The following is a 19,977-nucleotide window of genomic DNA, read 5'->3' as shown; positions in this document are numbered from 1 at the left end:
GGCTATTTTCCGGAAAGAGACGTTGTAACATTACCGGTAATTTACCGGAATGCTGCGCTGTGTGAACACAGAAGGAAGATTGCCGGAAAGAGCGCGTGCACGTGCAACGTGCTGACGTCAGACATCTGATTTAGCCAATCAGAACACTCAGACGCATTCACGGAGGTTTATGAAAATAAAAGCCTTTGAATATTTTCCCAGACACATTTAACTGCTAGAAGTTAGTCAGATAGCGTTTATATGTTCATCTTAATGCCAACAGTGTACATATTATCGATAAGATGATTATGATTAGCCGTTGTTTGTTTACCTTCAAGCTCTGCTTCCCTCAGTTGCTTGAGGAGTCGCGTGTGCCCGTGAAGCAGCCGGTGAGCGCCAGCACACACACATATCATCTACATCTCGACATGCGAAAGTGTTTCTCTATATGTTTTCATCGAAGTTGTTCACTATACTGATCCATCCACAGAGTTTGTAATGTAGTCAGATGTTTACAAATACAGGCCCAGCCGTTTACAGCTCATTTCTGGCTGATGTCAGAATTTACCGGTATATTGGAATGGATGTGTGAATGGTCTTTCCGTAACGTCCTCTTACCGGTAAAGTCGTGCCGTAAATTTTCCAGATATTTACCGGTATCACTGTGTGAAAGGGGCTAATGAATTAATATTGCAATAGAATGTCTTTGGATAAAAATAATGCAGCTTTTATTAATAATTTGAACATTGAGATAGTCATACACATGTAGGCACCTGTTCCTCATTTAGTCATGTATGTGTGTATGTATTTATTGAATACATTCCCCCCACAGTGTTTTGAAGTGTGTAACTATACACCTGGTTTTTTTACTCTCTGTTTTCCCCCTTTCCTTTCCATCTGTTCTTAATGGTTGTTGTTCATGTTTGTCAAATATAAAAAAGTTAAATAAATCATAAACAACTGAATAAAACAACCCTGAGTTGTGATAAATAAAAAACATTTGAGTGAAAAATCTCAGTATTTTGTTACACAACGCAATTAAAAATATATAATCACTTAATATCATTAATAATCTCTTAATAATCTAATAATAATAATAATAAAAGACAATTAAAGGTGATTTAGTATTTCATGATAATTTTATTTCTTTGGATAAAAACATTGCATAAAACAACCCTGAGTTTGTTTGTTGATTCCTCTCTTGGTTCTTGTAGACTTTACATTGAAACTGTGAATCATGACTGTGATGTGAAATAAATAAATAACTGCAGTAAATAAGTACAACAGACCGACTGAATATTAAATCACAATAACGCCAAAAATCATCAGTGATCTTGAAAAATAAACACCAAAAATCACAGTGTTTTGTTACACAATGCTATTAAAAATATATAATCTCTCAGAGTCTGGTAATAATAAGACAATCAACTATTATTAAGTGCTTCATGATCATTACGGGATTAAAATATCGTTTAAAACATCCCTGAGTTTTATTCTCTCCTGGTTCTTGAAGGAATCACACTCTTTAAATCACGCCTACACTGCAAAAAATGTTCCTTAAGGAGAGTTTTTGTCCTGTTTCTTGTCCAAACATCTCAAAATTCTGAAATGAAGAAGCATTTTCAAGACGAGCACAAAAATATTGTCTTGTTTTCAGAAATAACCAAATAACAACAGCAGAATTACCACAACAGATCAATTACTGTAGTCGTTGTGTTACCATAGCAACTGCACAATCACAACAGATTAATGACTAAAGTTGTTGTGTTACCATAGCAACTGCAGAATCACCACAACAGATCAATTACTGTAGTCGTTGTGTTACTATAGCAACTGTAGAATCACAACAGATCAATTACTGTAGTCGTTATGTTACCATAGCAACTGCAGAATCATCACAACAAATCAATTACTGTAGTCGTTGTGTTACTATAGCAACTGTAGAATCACCACAACAGATCAATTACTGTAGTCGTTGTGCTACCATAGCAACTGTAGAATCACCACAACAGATCAATTACTGTAGTCGTTGTGTTACCATAGCAACTGCAGAATCACCACAACAGATCAATTACTGTAGTCGTTGTGTTACCATAGCAACTGCAGAATCACCACAACAGATCAATTACTGTAGTCGTTGTGTTACCATAGCAACTGCAGAATCACCACAACAGATCAATTACTGTAGTCGTTGTGTTACCATAGCAACTGCAGAATCACCACAACAGATCAATTACTGTAGTCGTTGTGTTACCATAGCAACTGCAGAATCACCACAACAGATCAATTACTGTAGTCGTTGTGTTACCATAGCAACTGCAGAATCACCACAACAGATCAATTACTGTAGTTGTTGTGTTACCATAGCAACTGCAGAATCACCACAACAGATCAATTACTATAGTTGTTGTGTTACCATAGCAACTGCAGAATCACCACAACAGAAGAATTACTCTAGTTGTAGTGTTACCATAGCAACTGTAGAATCACCACAACAGATCAATTACTATAGTTGTTGTGTTACCATAGCAACTGTAGAATCACCACAACTGATTAATTCAAGCCCTTCACGTTAGCACTGTTCATAAACACTACACTATTTCCTATAGATGACTAGAGTCTTTTGTCATTTGGGTAGAGACCTCTTTTCTGATGCGTAAATTCACCGTAGTTTTTGACTACCAGGGCGACGCCGTCTTCTTGATTTCAGAATCATTAGATATTTGGACTAGAAACAAGGCCAAAACTGAAAGTAAGCAAGGTGTTTTTGCAGTGTGTGATGTGAAATAAATATTTAAGTGTAATAAAGTGCTAGTAAGAACTGATTCGATCTGACGGATCTTTGATTCATGTTGCAGACGTTTGTATTTCGTCACTCAGATCCACATTGTTGTCGAACGCTCCGTCCTCTTCGTCTCGCTGCTGCCGCGCAAAACTCACAAACACCTGAGAAAAGCAGAGGAGAACACCATCAACGCTTCACTTCAGCATCTATCTTCTGTCATCTAGACGTTCGCAAAGATTCAAAACAATTGACTCATGAATCAACTGTTCGCAAAATGATTTGAATCATTTAGGGCGACACCTGCTGGTCAAAACTGTGTCATTACAATTAAACTCAGACTACACATGTATTAGAAGTTTTATATGCCAGTGTGTGTTTGTGAGAGAATGTGTGTGTGTGCGCGTGTGTGTGTACGAGTGAGCTTGTGTAAATGTACATTTAGCGTGTGTGTGTGAGTGTGTGTGCATGGTTTTTAGTATGTGTTTACACTTGCGTGTATGTGTGTGTATGTATAAGTGAATGTGTGTGTGCATGAGTGAATATGTGTGTGTGTGTGTGTGTGTGTATGAGTGTGTGTTTGCATGGTTGAGTATGTGCTTGCGTATGTATGAGTGAGTGTGTGTGCATGAGTGAATGTGTGCGTGTTAGTGTGTGTATGAGTGAGTGAGTGCATGTTTTTGTGTATTCAGGTGTGTGTGTGTACCTGGTCTAGTGTGGTCTGTGACACAGAGTAATCCTCCACCCCGAGTGTGTGTTGGTGTGTGCTGAGCTGGCTGAAGATGTGTGTGAGCGCTCCGTCCGCTGGCGGGATCTGGTACTGCAGTGTGTTGTGGTGTTTCTCCTTCAGGACGCTTCCAGGAAACGATTCCTTCACGAACGTCTCCAGCGCATCCAGATCAGACACATCCGCACACACACGCACGATCAGTGTGTATCCGTCACCAAACCTACACACACACAGAGAGAGAGAGAGAGAGAGAGAGACATGCAGACACACACACACAGACATATACACAAAGACAGCATGCACACACGCACACACACACACACACACACACTTGTACTATAGTTTACACTTTTCTTCTGTAAAATCTTCACATTTTGTGTGTGTGCGTGTGTGTGTGCATGTGTGTGTGTGTGTTTTCTGACCTGCTCTTGAGGTGCTGGATGGAGCCCAAACACTGAAACTGACCGTTTACCATGATGGCCATACGAGTGCAGAGCGCTTCACACTCCTCCATACTGCACACACACACACACACGCACGCACACACACACACAAATACAGATGTAAATATAAACACATATACATCCATACACACACACACGCACGCACGCACACACACACACACACACAGATATAAATATAAACACATATACATCCACACACACACACAAACACACACACACACACACACATAAATATAAACACATATACATCCATACACACACACGCACACACACACACACACACACACACACACACACACACACACACACACACACACACACACACACACACACACACACACAAACCCTCACACACACACTTAAACACAAACAAATGTGCAAACGCACACAAACCCACACACATACATTTAAATGTGTTTGTGTGAGTGTGTTTTGAGAGTGTTTTTGAACGTTTGTGTGAGTGTGCACGTGTTTGTGTTTAAGTGTGTGTGTCTGAAAGAGCATTTCAAGTGTGTGTGTTTGTGAGTGTGAATGTGTGTTTGTGAGTGCGTCTGTAAGTGAATCTGTGTTGATGAGTGTTTATGTTTGAGTGTGTGTCTGTGAGCGAGTGTATGTTTGAGAGAGAGTGTGTGCATGTGTGAGTGTTTGTGTGTGTGAGTGTGTGTGTGTTGTACCTGTGTGATGTGAGTATGACCGATCGTCCCTCTTTAATGACACTCAGTATACAGTCCCACAGAAAGCGCCGGGCCTTTGGGTCCATTCCTGTGGTTGGCTCGTCCTGCACACACACACACACACGCACGCACGCACGCACACACACACACACACACTTAAAAACCTGCTCTAAAACACGTTTGGTTCTTTTTTTATGTGTGTGAGTGTGTGTGTGTGTAACTGTGAGTGTGTGTGTGCATTTGTGTGTTTCTGTGTTTATGTGCATGTGTGTATGCGTGTGTCTAAGTGCGGGTTTGTGTTTGTGTGTGCATGTGTGTGTGTGCATGCGTGTGGGTGTGTGTGTGCATGCATGTGAGTGTGCATGTGTGTGTGTACATGCACGTGTGTGTGTTTTGGTGTTTGTGTGTATGTGTGTGTGCATGCATGTGAGTGTGTGTTTGTGTGTGAATGTGTGTGTGTGTGTGCGTGTATGTGTTTGTGTGTGTCTGCATGCATGCGAGTGTGTGTGCAATACGTGTATGCGTGTTTGTGTCTATATATGTTTGTCTTTGTATGTGTGCGCGTGTTTTTGTGCATGTGTATGCATGTGTGTGTCTGTGCATGTGTGTGCAAGCATGTGTGTGTGTGTTTGTATATGTGTGTATATGTGAGTGTGTGTGAATTTTTGTCTCTGTATATGTGTGTGTGTGTGTGTGTGCATGCATGTGAGTGTGTGTTTGTGTGTGCATGCATGTGGGTGTGTGCATGTGTGCGTGTTTTGGTGTTTGTGTGCATGTGTGTGTGTGCATGCGTGTGAGAGTGTGCATGTGTGTGTGTGTGCATGCATGTGTTTGTGTGTATGTGTTTGTGTGTGTCTGCATGCATGCGTGCGTCTGTATATATGTGTGTGTGTGTGTGTGTGTGTGTGTGTGTTTGTCTTTGTATATGTGTGTGCGTGTTTCTGTGCATGTGTATGCATGTGTGTATATGTATAAGTGAGTGTGTGTGTGTGTGTGTGTGTGTGCAAGCATTTGTGTATGTGTGAATGTCTGTGTATGTGCATGTGTGTATATGTAGAAGTGAGTGTGTGCATGTATGTGTGTGTTTTTGTCTCTGTATATGTGTGTGTGTGTGTGTGTGTGCATGCATGTGAGTGTGTGTTTGTGTGTGCATGCATGTGGGTGTGTGCATGTGTGCGTGTTTTGGTGTTTGTGTGCATGTGTGTGTATGTGTGTGTGTTTCGGTGTTTGTGTGTGTGCATGCGTCTGAGAGTGTGCATGTGTGTGTGTGTGCATGCATGTGTTTGTGTGTATGTGTTTGTGTGTGTCTGCATGCATGCGTGCGTCTGTATATATGTGTGTGTGTGTGTGTGTGTGTGTGTGTGTTTGTCTTTGTATATGTGTGTGCGTGTTTCTGTGCATGTGTATGCATGTGTGTATATGTATAAGTGAGTGTGTGTGTGTGTGTGTGTGTGTGCAAGCATTTGTGTATGTGTGAATGTCTGTGTATGTGCATGTGTGTATATGTAGAAGTGAGTGTGTGCATGTATGTGTGTGTTTTTGTCTCTGTATATGTGTGTGTGTGTGTGTGCATGCATGTGAGTGTGTGTTTGTGTGTGCATGCATGTGGGTGTGTGCATGTGTGCGTGTTTTGGTGTTTGTGTGCATGTGTGTGTATGTGTGTGTGTTTCGGTGTTTGTGTGTGTGCATGCGTCTGAGAGTGTGCATGTGTGTGTGTGTGCATGCATGTGTTTGTGTGTATGTGTTTGTGTGTGTCTGCATGCATGCGTGCGTCTGTATATGTGTGTGTGTGTGTGTGTGTGTGTTTGTCTTTGTATATGTGTGTGCGTGTTTCTGTGCATGTGTATGCATGTGTGTATATGTATAAGTGAGTGTGTGTGTGTGTGTGTGTGTGCAAGCATTTGTGTATGTGTGAATGTCTGTGTATGTGCATGTGTGTATATGTAGAAGTGAGTGTGTGCGTGTATGTGTGTGCTTTTGTCTCTGTATATATGTGTGTGTGTGTGTGTGTGTGTGTGTGTGTGTGTGTGTGTTTGTCTCTGTATATGTGTATATGTGTGTACTGTATATGTGTATATATATGTGTGTGTGTGCGTGTGTGTGTGTGTGTGTGTGTGTGTGTGTGCAGAATATAAAATCTGTCTTGAAATACGTGAATAAGTGTCTCGTGAGTGACCTCCAGAGTCTCCTCGTCTTTCTTCTTTAATCTTTTCTATCATTATTCCGCTCTTCATTTTATCCCTAATCCTCAAGGACGTCCGCAGTGTGTGTGTGTGTGTTTACTGTGTGTGTGTGTGTGTGTATAAAACTGTCTTTTGCTGCAGCTGAAAGAAAAATGTCCCTTAGAGACGAGGTAAAAATGATGAATATTGCAATTCACCCAGCTCAAATCAGACTTTACTACAGTTTGAAAAGAGTTTCAGTGCAAAAACGCTTTTATTATTCAGAGTTCCTGACGTGTTTCTAGTCCAAACATCTACAAACTCTTAAACTAAGAAGAATTTTCTACACAAGCAAATTATACACTCGCCGGCCACTTTATTAGGTACACCTGTCCAACTGCTCGTTAATGCAAATTTCTAATCAGCCAATCACATGTCAGCAGCTCACTGCATTTAGGCATGTAGACATGGTCAAGAGGATCTGCTGCAGTTCAGAGCGAGCATCAGAATGGGGAAGAAAGTGGATTTAAGAGACTTTGAACGTGGCATGGTTGTTGGTGCCAGACGGGCTGCTCTGAGTATTTCAGAAACTGCTGATCTACTGGGATTTTCACGCACAACCATCTCTAGGGTGTACAGAGAATGGTCCGACAAAGAGGAAATATCCAGTGAGCGGCAGTTCTGTGGGCGCAAATGCCTTGTTGATGACAGAGGTCAGAGGAGAATGGCCAGACTGGTTCCAGCTGATAGAAATGCAACAGTAACTCAAATAAGCGCTCGTTACAACCGAGGTCTGCAGAAGAGCATCTCTGAACACACAACACGTCCAACCTTGAGGCGGATGGGCTACAGCAGCAGAAGACCACACCGGGTGCCGCTCCTGTCAGCTAAGAACAGGAAACTGAGGCTACAATTCACACAGGCTCACCAAAACTGGACAATAGAAGATTAGAGAAATGTTGCCTGGTCTGATGAGTCTCCATTTCTGCTGCCACATTCAGATGCTCGGCTCAGAATTTGGCCTCAACAACATGAAAGCATGGATCCATCCTGCCTTGTATCAGCGGTTCAGGCTGGTGGTGGTGGTGTAATGGTGTGGGGGAGATTTTCTTTGGGTCCATTAGTACCAATTGAGCATGGTGTCAACGCCACAGCCTACCTGAGTATTGTTGCTGACCATGTCCATCCCTTTATGAGCACAGTGTGTCCATCTTCTGATGGCTACTTCCAGCAGGATAACGCACCATGTCATAAAGCTCCAATCATCTCAGACTGGTTTCTTGAACATGACAATGAGTTCACTGTACTCAAATGGCCTCCACAGTCACCAGAGATCAATCCAATAGAGCACCTTTGGGATGTGGTGGAGCAGATTGGCATCATGGATATGCAGCCGACAAATCTGCAGCAACTGTGTGATGCTATCATGTCAATATGGAGCAAAATCTCTGAGGAATATTTCCAGTAGCTTGTTGAATCTCTGACATGAAGGATTAAGGCAGTTCTGAAAGCAAAAGGGGGTGCAACCTGATACTAGTAAGGTGTACCTAATAAAGTGGCCGGTGAGTGTATTGTGTTGTTTTCAGAAATAATGACTTAAAATGAAGTGAGTTTTTCCTAAATCAAGCAAAATAATCTGCCAATAGGGGAAGTGAAATAATCTTATATTCTCTCTGACATAAGATGCCGTTCCTGTATGTTCCATAATGTACAGTTTATAATCAGCAGTCAGCACATTAGCGCGAGTGCAGATACATTGTGATTATAGATTTGTCATGAGCGTCTAATAATAACTGAAGCAGAAGCACATTCATATTCATGACAGAATATACAATAATGTTTGAGTGGGAGAAATAAAGAGACGTTCAACAGCCTCTCGCGCAGTTATTACTCGGACATTTATCATGCTTTATGCAGGAGGTGATCTGAGCTGAAATACTGCAGGAGATTCTGCTGGAAATAAAGAAACTAAACTGAATGAGCTTCAGCTTTAGAGACGAATGACAGATTTCCATGATACTCTAATTATATATTATTAATATTATTTATTAAAATGAAAATATCTTTCATACAAAGAAAAGTTTTCTAGTTATAAAGTAAATGTAGCAAACAATAATCTCTATTTTAGCAGCAATTTTAATATTTTTACTAATAATTTTAGTAGCATTTAATAATTATTAAAGCATATTTTAGTGCAATTATTCTAATTATTAAAGCATATTTTAGTGCAATTATTCTAATTATTAAAGCATATTTTAGTGCAATTATTCTAATTATTAAAGCATATTTTAGTGCAATTCTAATTATTAAAGCATATTTTAGTGCAATTATTCTAATTATTAAAGCATATTTTAGTACAATTATTCTAATTATTAAAGCATATTTTAGTACAATTATTCTAATTATTAAAGCATATTTTAGTGCAATTATTCTAATTAATAAAGCATATTTTAGTACAGTTATTCTAATTATTAAAGCATATTTTAGTGCAATTATTCTAATTATTAAAGCATATTTTAGTGCAATTATTCTAATTATTAAAGCATATTTTAGTACAATTATTCTAATTATTAAAGCATATTTTAGTACAATTATTCTAATTATTAAAGCATATTTTAGTGCAATTATTCTAATTAATAAAGCATATTTTAGTACAGTTATTCTAATTATTAAAGCATATTTTAGTACAATTATTCTAATTATTAAAGCATATTTTAGTGCAATTATTCTAATTATTAAAGCATATTTTAGTACAATTATTCTAATTATTAAAGCATATTTCAGTACAATTATTCTAATTATTAAAGCATATTTTAGTACAATTATTGTAATTATTAAAGCATAATTTAGTACAATTATTCTAATTATTAAAGCATATTTTAGTACAATTATTCTAATTATTAAAGCATATTTTAGTACAATTATTCTAATTATTAAAGCATATTTTAGTAGCATTTTTGTAATTGTGTGTGTGTGTGTGTGTGTGTGTGTGTGTGTGTGTGTGTGTGTGTGTGTGTGTGTGAGAGAGAGTGAGTGTGTGTTTGAAAGAAAGTTTGTTTGTGTGTGTATGTGTGTTTGTCTGTGGGCGTGTCTTACGAGGAAGACGAGCGGTGGGCAGCCAATCAGAGCCATGGCGGTGGAGAGTTTGCGTTTGTTTCCGCCACTGTAAGTTCCTGCGGATTTCTCAGAGTATTTGACCAGGCCCAGTTTCTGGATACCCCATTCAGCCACCTGAACACACACACACACACACACACACACACATAAACAAATATGCACAAACATACACATGCTCACACACACACCCACAAACACACACAATTATACCCACAATTGCACACACTAACATACACGCGCACACTCACACACACACACACATAAACAAACATGCACACTCGTACACACGCACAAACATACACGTTCACACACACAAGCACACACACTCACCATGGCCACCTCTGCTTCAGGAACTCCTCTGAGTCTGGCGTAGAACTGCAGATGTTCTCGTCCTGTCAGCAGATCATCGATAGCATCGAACTGCGGACAGTAACCCATGTTCTGCTGCACCTGCTGCATCTCAGAGCGGATGCTAAACACACACACACACACACATACATCAACAACAACACAAACTCTCAACCGCTGTGCAACAACAAAACTTCCAGCAGTTAATGTGATGCATTACAGCAATAAAGTCTGTTACTGTAACGCATTACTTTTCTAACCACACACAGTCTTATGTGTATAGTTAAGTCTTATGTGTATAGATAAGTCTTATGTGTATAGTTAAGTCTTATGTGTATAGTTAAGTCTTATGTGTATAGTTAAGTCTTATGTGTATAGTTAAGTCTTATGTGTATAGTTAAGTCTTATGTGTATAGTTAAGTCTTATGTGTATAGTTAAGTATCTTATGTGTATAGTTAAGTCTTATGTGTATAGTTAAGTATCTTATGTGTATAGTTAAGTCTTATGTGTATAGTTAAGTATCTTATGTGTATAGTTAAGTCTTATGTGTATAGTTAAGTATCTTATGTGTATAGTTAAGTCTTATGTGTATAGTTAAGTCTTATGTGTATAGTTAAGTCTTATGTGTATAGTTAAGTCTTATGTGTATAGTTAAGTCTTATGAGTATAGTTAAGTATCTTATGTGTCTAGTTAAGTCTTATGTGTATAGTTAAGTCTTATGTGTATAGTTAAGTTTTATGAGTATAGTTAAGTCTTATGTGTATAGTTAAGTTTTATGAGTATAGTTAAGTCTTATGAGTATAGTTAAGTCTTATGTGTATAGATAAGTCTTATGTGTATAGTTAAGTATCTTATGTGTACAGTTAAGTCTTATGAGTATAGTTAAGTCTTATGAGTATAGTTAAGTCTTATGTGTATAGTTAAGTCTTATGTGTATAGTTAAGTCTTATGTGTATAGTTAAGTCTTATGTGTATAGTTAAGTCTTATGTGTATAGTTAAGTCTTATGTGTATAGTTAAGTCTTATGTGTATAGTTAAATCTTATGTGTATAGTTAAGTCTTATGTGTATAGTTAAATCTTATGTGTATAGTTAAGTCTTATGTGTATAGTTAAGTATCTTATGTGTATAGTTAAGTCTTATGTGTATAGTTAAGTATCTTATGTGTATAGTTAAGTCTTATGTGTATAGTTAAGTCTTATGTGTATAGTTAAGTCTTATGTGTATAGATAAGTCTTATGTGTATAGATAAGTCTTATGTGTATAGATAAGTCTTATGTGTATAGATAAGTCTTATGTGTATAGTTAAGTCTTATGTGTATAGATAAGTATCTTATGTGTATAGTTAAGTCTTATGTGTATAGTTAAGTCTTATGTGTATAGTTAAGTCTTATGTGTATAGTTAAGTCTTATGTGTATAGTTAAGTCTTATGTGTATAGTTAAGTCTTATGTGTATAGTTAAGTCTTATGTGTATAGTTAAGTCTTATGTGTATAGTTAAGTCTTATGTGTATAGTTAAGTATCTTATGTGTATAGTTAAGTATCTTATGTGTATAGTTAAGTCTTATGTGTATAGTTAAGTCTTATGTGTATAGTTAAGTCTTATGTGTATAGTTAAGTCTTATGTGTATAGTTAAGTCTTATGAGTATAGTTAAGTCTTATGTGTATAGTTAAGTCTTATGTGTATAGTTAAGTCTTATGTGTATAGTTAAGTCTTATGTGTATAGTTAAATCTTATGTGTATAGTTAAGTCTTATGTGTATAGTTAAGTATCTTATGTGTATAGTTAAGTCTTATGTGTATAGTTAAGTATCTTATGTGTATAGTTAAGTCTTATGTGTATAGTTAAGTCTTATGTGTATAGTTAAGTCTTATGTGTATAGTTAAGTCTTATGTGTATAGATAAGTCTTATGTGTATAGATAAGTCTTATGTGTATAGTTAAGTCTTATGTGTATAGATAAGTATCTTATGTGTATAGTTAAGTCTTATGTGTATAGTTAAGTCTTATGTGTATAGTTAAGTCTTATGTGTATAGTTAAGTCTTATGTGTATAGTTAAGTCTTATGTGTATAGTTAAGTCTTATGTGTATAGTTAAGTCTTATGTGTATAGTTAAGTCTTATGTGTATAGTTAAGTCTTATGTGTATAGTTAAGTATCTTATGTGTATAGTTAAGTCTTATGTGTATAGTTAAGTATCTTATGTGTATAGTTAAGTCTTATGTGTATAGTTAAGTCTTATGTGTATAGTTAAGTCTTATGTGTATAGTTAAGTCTTATGTGTATAGTTAAGTCTTATGAGTATAGTTAAGTATCTTATGTGTCTAGTTAAGTCTTATGTGTATAGTTAAGTCTTATGTGTATAGTTAAGTTTTATGAGTATAGTTAAGTCTTATGTGTATAGTTAAGTTTTATGAGTATAGTTAAGTCTTATGAGTATAGTTAAGTCTTATGTGTATAGATAAGTCTTATGTGTATAGTTAAGTATCTTATGTGTACAGTTAAGTCTTATGAGTATAGTTAAGTCTTATGAGTATAGTTAAGTCTTATGTGTATAGTTAAGTCTTATGTGTATAGTTAAGTCTTATGTGTATAGTTAAGTCTTATGTGTATAGTTAAGTCTTATGTGTATAGTTAAATCTTATGTGTATAGTTAAGTCTTATGTGTATAGTTAAGTATCTTATGTGTATAGTTAAGTCTTATGTGTATAGTTAAGTATCTTATGTGTATAGTTAAGTCTTATGTGTATAGTTAAGTCTTATGTGTATAGTTAAGTCTTATGTGTATAGTTAAGTCTTATGTGTATAGATAAGTCTTATGTGTATAGATAAGTCTTATGTGTATAGTTAAGTCTTATGTGTATAGATAAGTCTTATGTGTACAGTTAAGTCTTATGTGTACAGTTAAGTCTTATTTATATAGTTAAGTATCTTATGTGTATAGTTAAGTCTTATGTGTATAGTTAAGTATCTTATGTGTATAGTTAAGTCTTATGTGTATAGTTAAGTATCTTATGTGTATAGTTAAGTCTTATGTGTATAGTTAAGTCTTATGTGTATAGTTAAGTCTTATGTGTATAGATAAGTCTTATGTGTATAGATAAGTCTTATGTGTATAGATAAGTCTTATGTGTATAGTTAAGTCTTATGTGTATAGATAAGTATCTTATGTGTATAGTTAAGTCTTATGTGTATAGTTAAGTCTTATGTGTATAGTTAAGTCTTATGTGTATAGTTAAGTCTTATGTGTATAGTTAAGTCTTATGTGTATAGTTAAGTCTTATGTGTATAGTTAAGTCTTATGTGTATAGTTAAGTATCTTATGTGTATAGTTAAGTCTTATGTGTATAGTTAAGTATCTTATGTGTATAGTTAAGTATCTTATGTGTATAGTTAAGTCTTATGTGTATAGTTAAGTCTTATGTGTATAGTTAAGTCTTATGTGTATAGTTAAGTCTTATGTGTATAGTTAAGTCTTATGTGTATAGTTAAGTCTTATGTGTATAGTTAAGTCTTATGAGTATAGTTAAGTCTTATGTGTATAGTTAAGTCTTATGTGTATAGTTAAGTCTTATGTGTATAGTTAAGTCTTATGTGTATAGTTAAGTCTTATGAGTATAGTTAAGTCTTATGTGTATAGTTAAGTCTTATGTGTATAGTTAAGTCTTATGTGTATAGTTAAGTCTTATGTGTATAGTTAAATCTTATGTGTATAGTTAAGTCTTATGAGTATAGTTAAGTCTTATGTGTATAGTTAAGTCTTATGAGTATAGTTAAGTCTTATGTGTATAGTTAAGTCTTATGAGTATAGTTAAGTCTTATGTGTATAGTTAAGTCTTATGAGTATAGTTAAGTCTTATGTGTATAGTTAAGTCTTATGTGTATAGTTAAGTCTTATGTGTATAGTTAAGTCTTATGTGTATAGTTAAATCTTATGTGTATAGTTAAGTCTTATGTGTATAGTTAAGTATCTTATGTGTATAGTTAAGTCTTATGTGTATAGTTAAGTATCTTATGTGTATAGTTAAGTCTTATGTGTATAGTTAAGTCTTATGTGTATAGATAAGTCTTATGTGTATAGTTAAGTCTTATGTGTATAGTTAAGTCTTATGTGTATAGATAAGTCTTATGTGTATAGATAAGTCTTATGTGTATAGTTAAGTCTTATGTGTATAGATAAGTATCTTATGTGTATAGTTAAGTCTTATGTGTATAGTTAAGTCTTATGTGTATAGTTAAGTCTTATGTGTATAGTTAAGTCTTATGTGTATAGTTAAGTCTTATGTGTATAGTTAAGTCTTATGTGTATAGTTAAGTCTTATGTGTATAGTTAAGTCTTATGTGTATAGTTAAGTCTTATGTGTATAGTTAAGTATCTTATGTGTATAGTTAAGTCTTATGTGTATAGTTAAGTATCTTATGTGTATAGTTAAGTCTTATGTGTATAGTTAAGTCTTATGTGTATAGTTAAGTCTTATGTGTATAGTTAAGTCTTATGTGTATAGTTAAGTCTTATGAGTATAGTTAAGTATCTTATGTGTCTAGTTAAGTCTTATGTGTATAGTTAAGTCTTATGTGTATAGTTAAGTTTTATGAGTATAGTTAAGTCTTATGTGTATAGTTAAGTTTTATGAGTATAGTTAAGTCTTATGTGTATAGCTAAGTCTTATGTGTATAGTTAAGTATCTTATGTGTACAGTTAAGTCTTATGAGTATAGTTAAGTCTTATGAGTATAGTTAAGTCTTATGTGTATAGTTAAGTCTTATGTGTATAGTTAAGTCTTATGTGTATAGTTAAGTCTTATGTGTATAGTTAAGTCTTATGTGTATAGTTAAATCTTATGTGTATAGTTAAGTCTTATGTGTATAGTTAAGTATCTTATGTGTATAGTTAAGTCTTATGTGTATAGTTAAGTATCTTATGTGTATAGTTAAGTCTTATGTGTATAGTTAAGTCTTATGTGTATAGTTAAGTCTTATGTGTATAGTTAAGTCTTATGTGTATAGATAAGTCTTATGTGTATAGATAAGTCTTATGTGTATAGTTAAGTCTTATGTGTATAGATAAGTCTTATGTGTACAGTTAAGTCTTATGTGTACAGTTAAGTCTTATTTATATAGTTAAGTATCTTATATGTACAGTTAAGTCTTACTAAAGCTCGACTTGACATTATTTTGAACACATTACCCACATCACTACATACATACAAACAATAGATTAGTAGTAGTTACAGCACAAATCTATTCTGTTACCGTGATGCATTACTTTTCTAACATGTTACTCCCAACACTACACACATACATACACACTGAACACTGATAAGTAACGATTTACACTAATGAAAAAACTCCTTACTCTCAACACTGCATACAATGATACACACTGAACACTTGATAAGCAACACGTTACAGCATAAAAAGCCATTAGTCATTGTAAAGCGTTATTTTTCTAAAGCACTGCTCCAAACCCTGATCTATAAATGTGATTTGGTAAATTTCCTCCGGTGTTTTCCTCAGATGTACCTGTATTCGTTGAGGAAAGCGTCTCCTGCGGTCGGACTGATGTCTCCTGTCAGCATTTTAAAGGTTGTCGTTTTACCTGCACCATTAATTCCCAGCAAACCAAAACACTGAAAAGCACAAGCACAAACTTTATTCGCAGCTCAAAAGAGCACAGATCCAGCGCTGTGTTGCTTTGTGTTTATGTTTATAGGACACACATGGATTGGCTGTTTTAGATGTTAGTTATACATCTTCGTGTGCGCATTTGTGTGTTTGAGTGTTTATATGTGTGTGTGTGTGTGTGTGTGTGTGTGTGTGTGTGTTCACCTCTCCAGCAGGAACACCCACACAGATTTTATCCACAGCTGGAGTCAGTTTCTTACGGTACATCTGGAAGACAGAAATGGTAACCACAATCACTCCTAATATTGATCATGTTTTTGATCCTCAGTCATCCTCTGATTGGTTTAAATACACAGGATTTCTGCGAGTCGAGTGTGCAGCGATCTTAATCAGGAATCAAGTGTGTGTGGATAAAATAGCTGCGATGTTTATATTGAGGACAGTGTTCGTTAATAAATGTCTATCTTTCTGAGAGAGTCAGTCAGTGATTTACCGTCTGCTATTGTGAGTAGAACTTTGTGATGATGAGCATTTATCTATTTGACTTAAACGCTGGATTATTAAAAGCATGCAGAAATCACTGCATAATATTCACACATGATTGCAAGTGGCTCTGGACAGAAGCGTCCGCTAAATGCCTGAATGTAAATGCAGTCAGAAGGCATGAGATGAACATGATGAGCGAGTTTATCAGTGCAGTGTTGATGATTCGGGGCTTCAGATGATCTGAGAGAGATCTGACATCTGCTGTCTGAGAGACTGATTGCAGATCAGCACAATCAAACACTCGGGGACTAATCACTGAAGCCCTGTGAACATCTGCAGCATCACACATACACACACACATCACCCTCGCTCACACATACACGAACACAGACACACAGACACATGCAAGCATGCACACACAAACACACTTTAGTTTACTTTAGTTTAAACTACATCATTGGGTCATTTTTTATATTACTATAGGTGTGTTACTATAGCAACTGTAGAATCACCACAACAGATCAATTACTAAAGTTGTTGTGTTACCATAGCAACTGCAGAATCACCACAAACAGCTCAATTACTAGTTGTTGTGTTACCATAGCAACTGCAGAATCACCACAACAGATCAATTACTACAGTTGTGTTACCATAGCAACTGTGGAATCACCACAACTGATTAGTTACTATAGTTGTTGTTACTATAGCAACTGTAGAATCACCACAACAGATCAATTACTGTAGTTGTTGTGTAACACAGCGACTGTAGAACTTGTGTTGCCATGGTAACTACAGAATCACCACGACAGATCAATTAATACAGTTGTTATGTTACCATAGCGACTGTGGAATTACAACAACTGATTAGTTACTATAGTTGTTGTGTTACCATAGCAACAGTAGAATCACCACAACAGATGAATTCAAGCACTTCACTATAGTACGGTACAAAAACACTGTAATATTTACAGTAAATTACTACAGTATTTATTTGCCTTTTTGACACATTTATTAAAGGTCCAAGTGTGGAGGAATATATAATAATGATAACCTGCTGTTTAAAAAGGTGAAATAGGCTGGATTAAAACTGGACTAGCTGATTTAGCTGCTGATACACACAAATCTGATGACTAGCTAAAAACGTCTGCCCTTCCAAAGACAGATCTTCAACTTCCTGTAAAGAAAAAAGTCAGGAAGTACCTTTGTGAGGTCACAGATGCGCAGCAGGTCTTTCTGAGCTCCGCCGTTATAAACTCGCTCTCGTTCGCGGGCCACGTCTTCATCCTCCTCCGCTGATGAAGTGAATGGTGACTTTACAGACCTGTGTCAATATAAGTTTGTTTATTTGAGATGGACAACACATTTGACATTGTTATTTAGAGACCATGGCCATTAGCCATATAGCATGAAGCTAGTTCACAGCATGGATGCTATATACACTCACCGGCCACTTTATTAGGTACACAAATTTCTAATCAGCCAATCACATGGCAGCAGCTCACTGCATTTAGGCATGTAGACATGGTCAAGACGATCTGCTGCAGTTCAGAGCGAGCATCAGAATGGGGAAGAAAAGGTATTTAAGTGACTTGAACGTGGCATGGTTGTTGGTGCCAGACGGGCTGCTCTGAGTATTTCAGAAACTGCTGATCTACTGGGATTTTCACGCACAACCATCTCTAGGGTTTACAGAGAATGGTCCGACAAAGAGGAAATATCCAGTGAGCGGCAGTTCTGTGGGCGCAAATGCCTTGTTGATGCCAGAGGTCAGAGGAGAATGGCCAGGCTGGTTCCAGCTGACAGAAAGGCAACAGTCACACAAATAAGCACTCGTTACAACCGAGGTCTGCAGAAGAGCATCTCTGAACACACAACACGTCCAACCTTGAGGCGGATGGGCTACAGCAGCAGAAGACCACACCGGGTGCCGCTCCTGTCAGCTAAGAACAGGAAACTGAGGCTACAATTCACACAGGCCCACCAAAACTGGACAATAGAAGATTGGAGAAACGTTGCCTGGTCTGATGAGTCTCCATTTCTGCTGCCACATTCGGATGCTCGGCTCAGAATTTGGCCTCAATAACATGAAAGCATGGATCCATCCTGCCTTGTATCAGCGGCTCAGGCTGGTGGTGGTGGTGTAATGGTGTGGGGGAGATTTTCTTAGCACTCTTTGGGTCCATTAGTACCAATTGAACATCATGGATGTGCAGCCAACAAATCTGCAGCAACTGCGTGATGCTCTCATGTCAATATGGAGCAAAATGTCTGAGGAACATTTCCAGTGAAATATCTATTACACGAAAGATTAAGGCAGTTCTGAAGGCAAAAGGGGGTCCAATTCGGTACTAGTAAGGTGTACCTAATAAAGTGGCCGGTGAGAGTATATTCATTTAAAAAAAAAAAAACACACATATATATATATATATATATTTTTTTTTTCATGACCTGTTGAAATTCTTGACTCTGATTGGCTGGAAGTTGTGCAATATAACAGTTTATTACATGGCTGTCTGAATTACTCGATTCTGATTGGTCAGCTGCAACATTCTAAGGTTTGTTATTGGCTGAATAACACAGACTAGTCTTTAGGTTTTGCTCTTGCCGTGGTCTGCAGAAGAACTTGTACTGGATCAGCAGTGTGACGGCGAACATGACGGCGCCCTGGATGGACATGGCAAACAGATTCTTGCCCACCATATCCCAGGTGAGGGGATTTACGAAGCGGTCTTCACCTGAGAAAACACACACACACACACACACACGTCAGATTTACTGACTGAATCAGCACTGAAACATTGGTTTGTGTGTGTATGTCTGTGAGAGTGTGTGTGTACGAGTGTGTGTGTGTCTGTTTGCATGTGCATATTGGTCTATGTATGTATGTGTGTGTGTGTGTGTGTGTGCATGTGTGAGGAACTGTGTGTTTGTGCATGTATGTGAGTGTTTGTGTGTGTACATGAGTGAATGAGTGTGTATGTGTGTGTGTGTATGCATGTGTGCGCGCATTTGTGAGTGAGCTTGAATATGTGTGAGTGAGTGCATGTGCATGATTGTATGTGTGTGTGTTTGCAAGCATGTGTGTACGTATGCGTATGCATGTGTGTGTGTGTGTGTGTGTGTGCATATATGTGTGTATGAAAGCAACTGTGTGTTTGTGTGTGTACCTGAGTTGATATGTATGTGCCAGTGTGTATGTGCATGTGTGTGCAACTGTACATGAGTGTGTGCAAGTATGTGCGTGTGTGTGTGTGTGTGTGTGTATGAAAGCAGCTGTGTGTTCTTGCAGGTATGTGTGTTCGTGTGTGTGTGCGTATGTTTGCATGTGTGTATGAGAGTGTGTGCATGTGTGAGTGCATGTTTCTATGCGTATGAATGATTTTGTGCGTGTGTATGTGTGTGTGTGTATGTTTGTATGTGTGTTTGTGTGCACAAGTTTGTATCTGAGTGTGTATATGGTGTGTGTGTGTGACAGCAATTGTGCGTGTGCATGTACATGTGTGTGCATTATGTGTTATGACTGTGCATGTTTATGTATGTATGTATATGTGTGTGTGTGTGTGTGTGTGTGTGTGTGTGTGTGTGTGTCTGTGTGTGCATGACTGTT

General features: G+C 36.8%; 1 protein-coding gene across 1 annotated transcript in view; it reads right to left on the bottom strand.

Annotated features, from left to right (window-relative positions):
- Positions 1-1,099: 1,099 nt before the first annotated feature.
- Positions 1,100-19,977, bottom strand: part of LOC130232528 (phospholipid-transporting ATPase ABCA1-like) — a 182,828-nt gene continuing 163,950 nt past the window's right edge. Inside the window, 10 exon segments of the mRNA XM_056462478.1 lie at positions 1,100-2,925; positions 3,468-3,711; positions 3,914-4,006; positions 4,630-4,733; positions 9,888-10,022; positions 10,239-10,380; positions 15,783-15,889; positions 16,089-16,151; positions 17,571-17,691; positions 18,976-19,105. Of these exon segments, the coding sequence (XP_056318453.1) occupies positions 2,827-2,925; positions 3,468-3,711; positions 3,914-4,006; positions 4,630-4,733; positions 9,888-10,022; positions 10,239-10,380; positions 15,783-15,889; positions 16,089-16,151; positions 17,571-17,691; positions 18,976-19,105 (1,238 nt within the window). The 3' untranslated portion in view covers positions 1,100-2,826.

This window comes from Danio aesculapii, chromosome 7 (assembly GCF_903798145.1).
Source record: "Danio aesculapii chromosome 7, fDanAes4.1, whole genome shotgun sequence".
In the NCBI taxonomy this organism is placed as follows: Eukaryota; Metazoa; Chordata; class Actinopteri; order Cypriniformes; family Danionidae; genus Danio; species Danio aesculapii.
The sequence above is the reverse complement of the archived record's forward strand: the minus strand, read 5'-3'. Positions and strand labels throughout refer to the sequence as shown.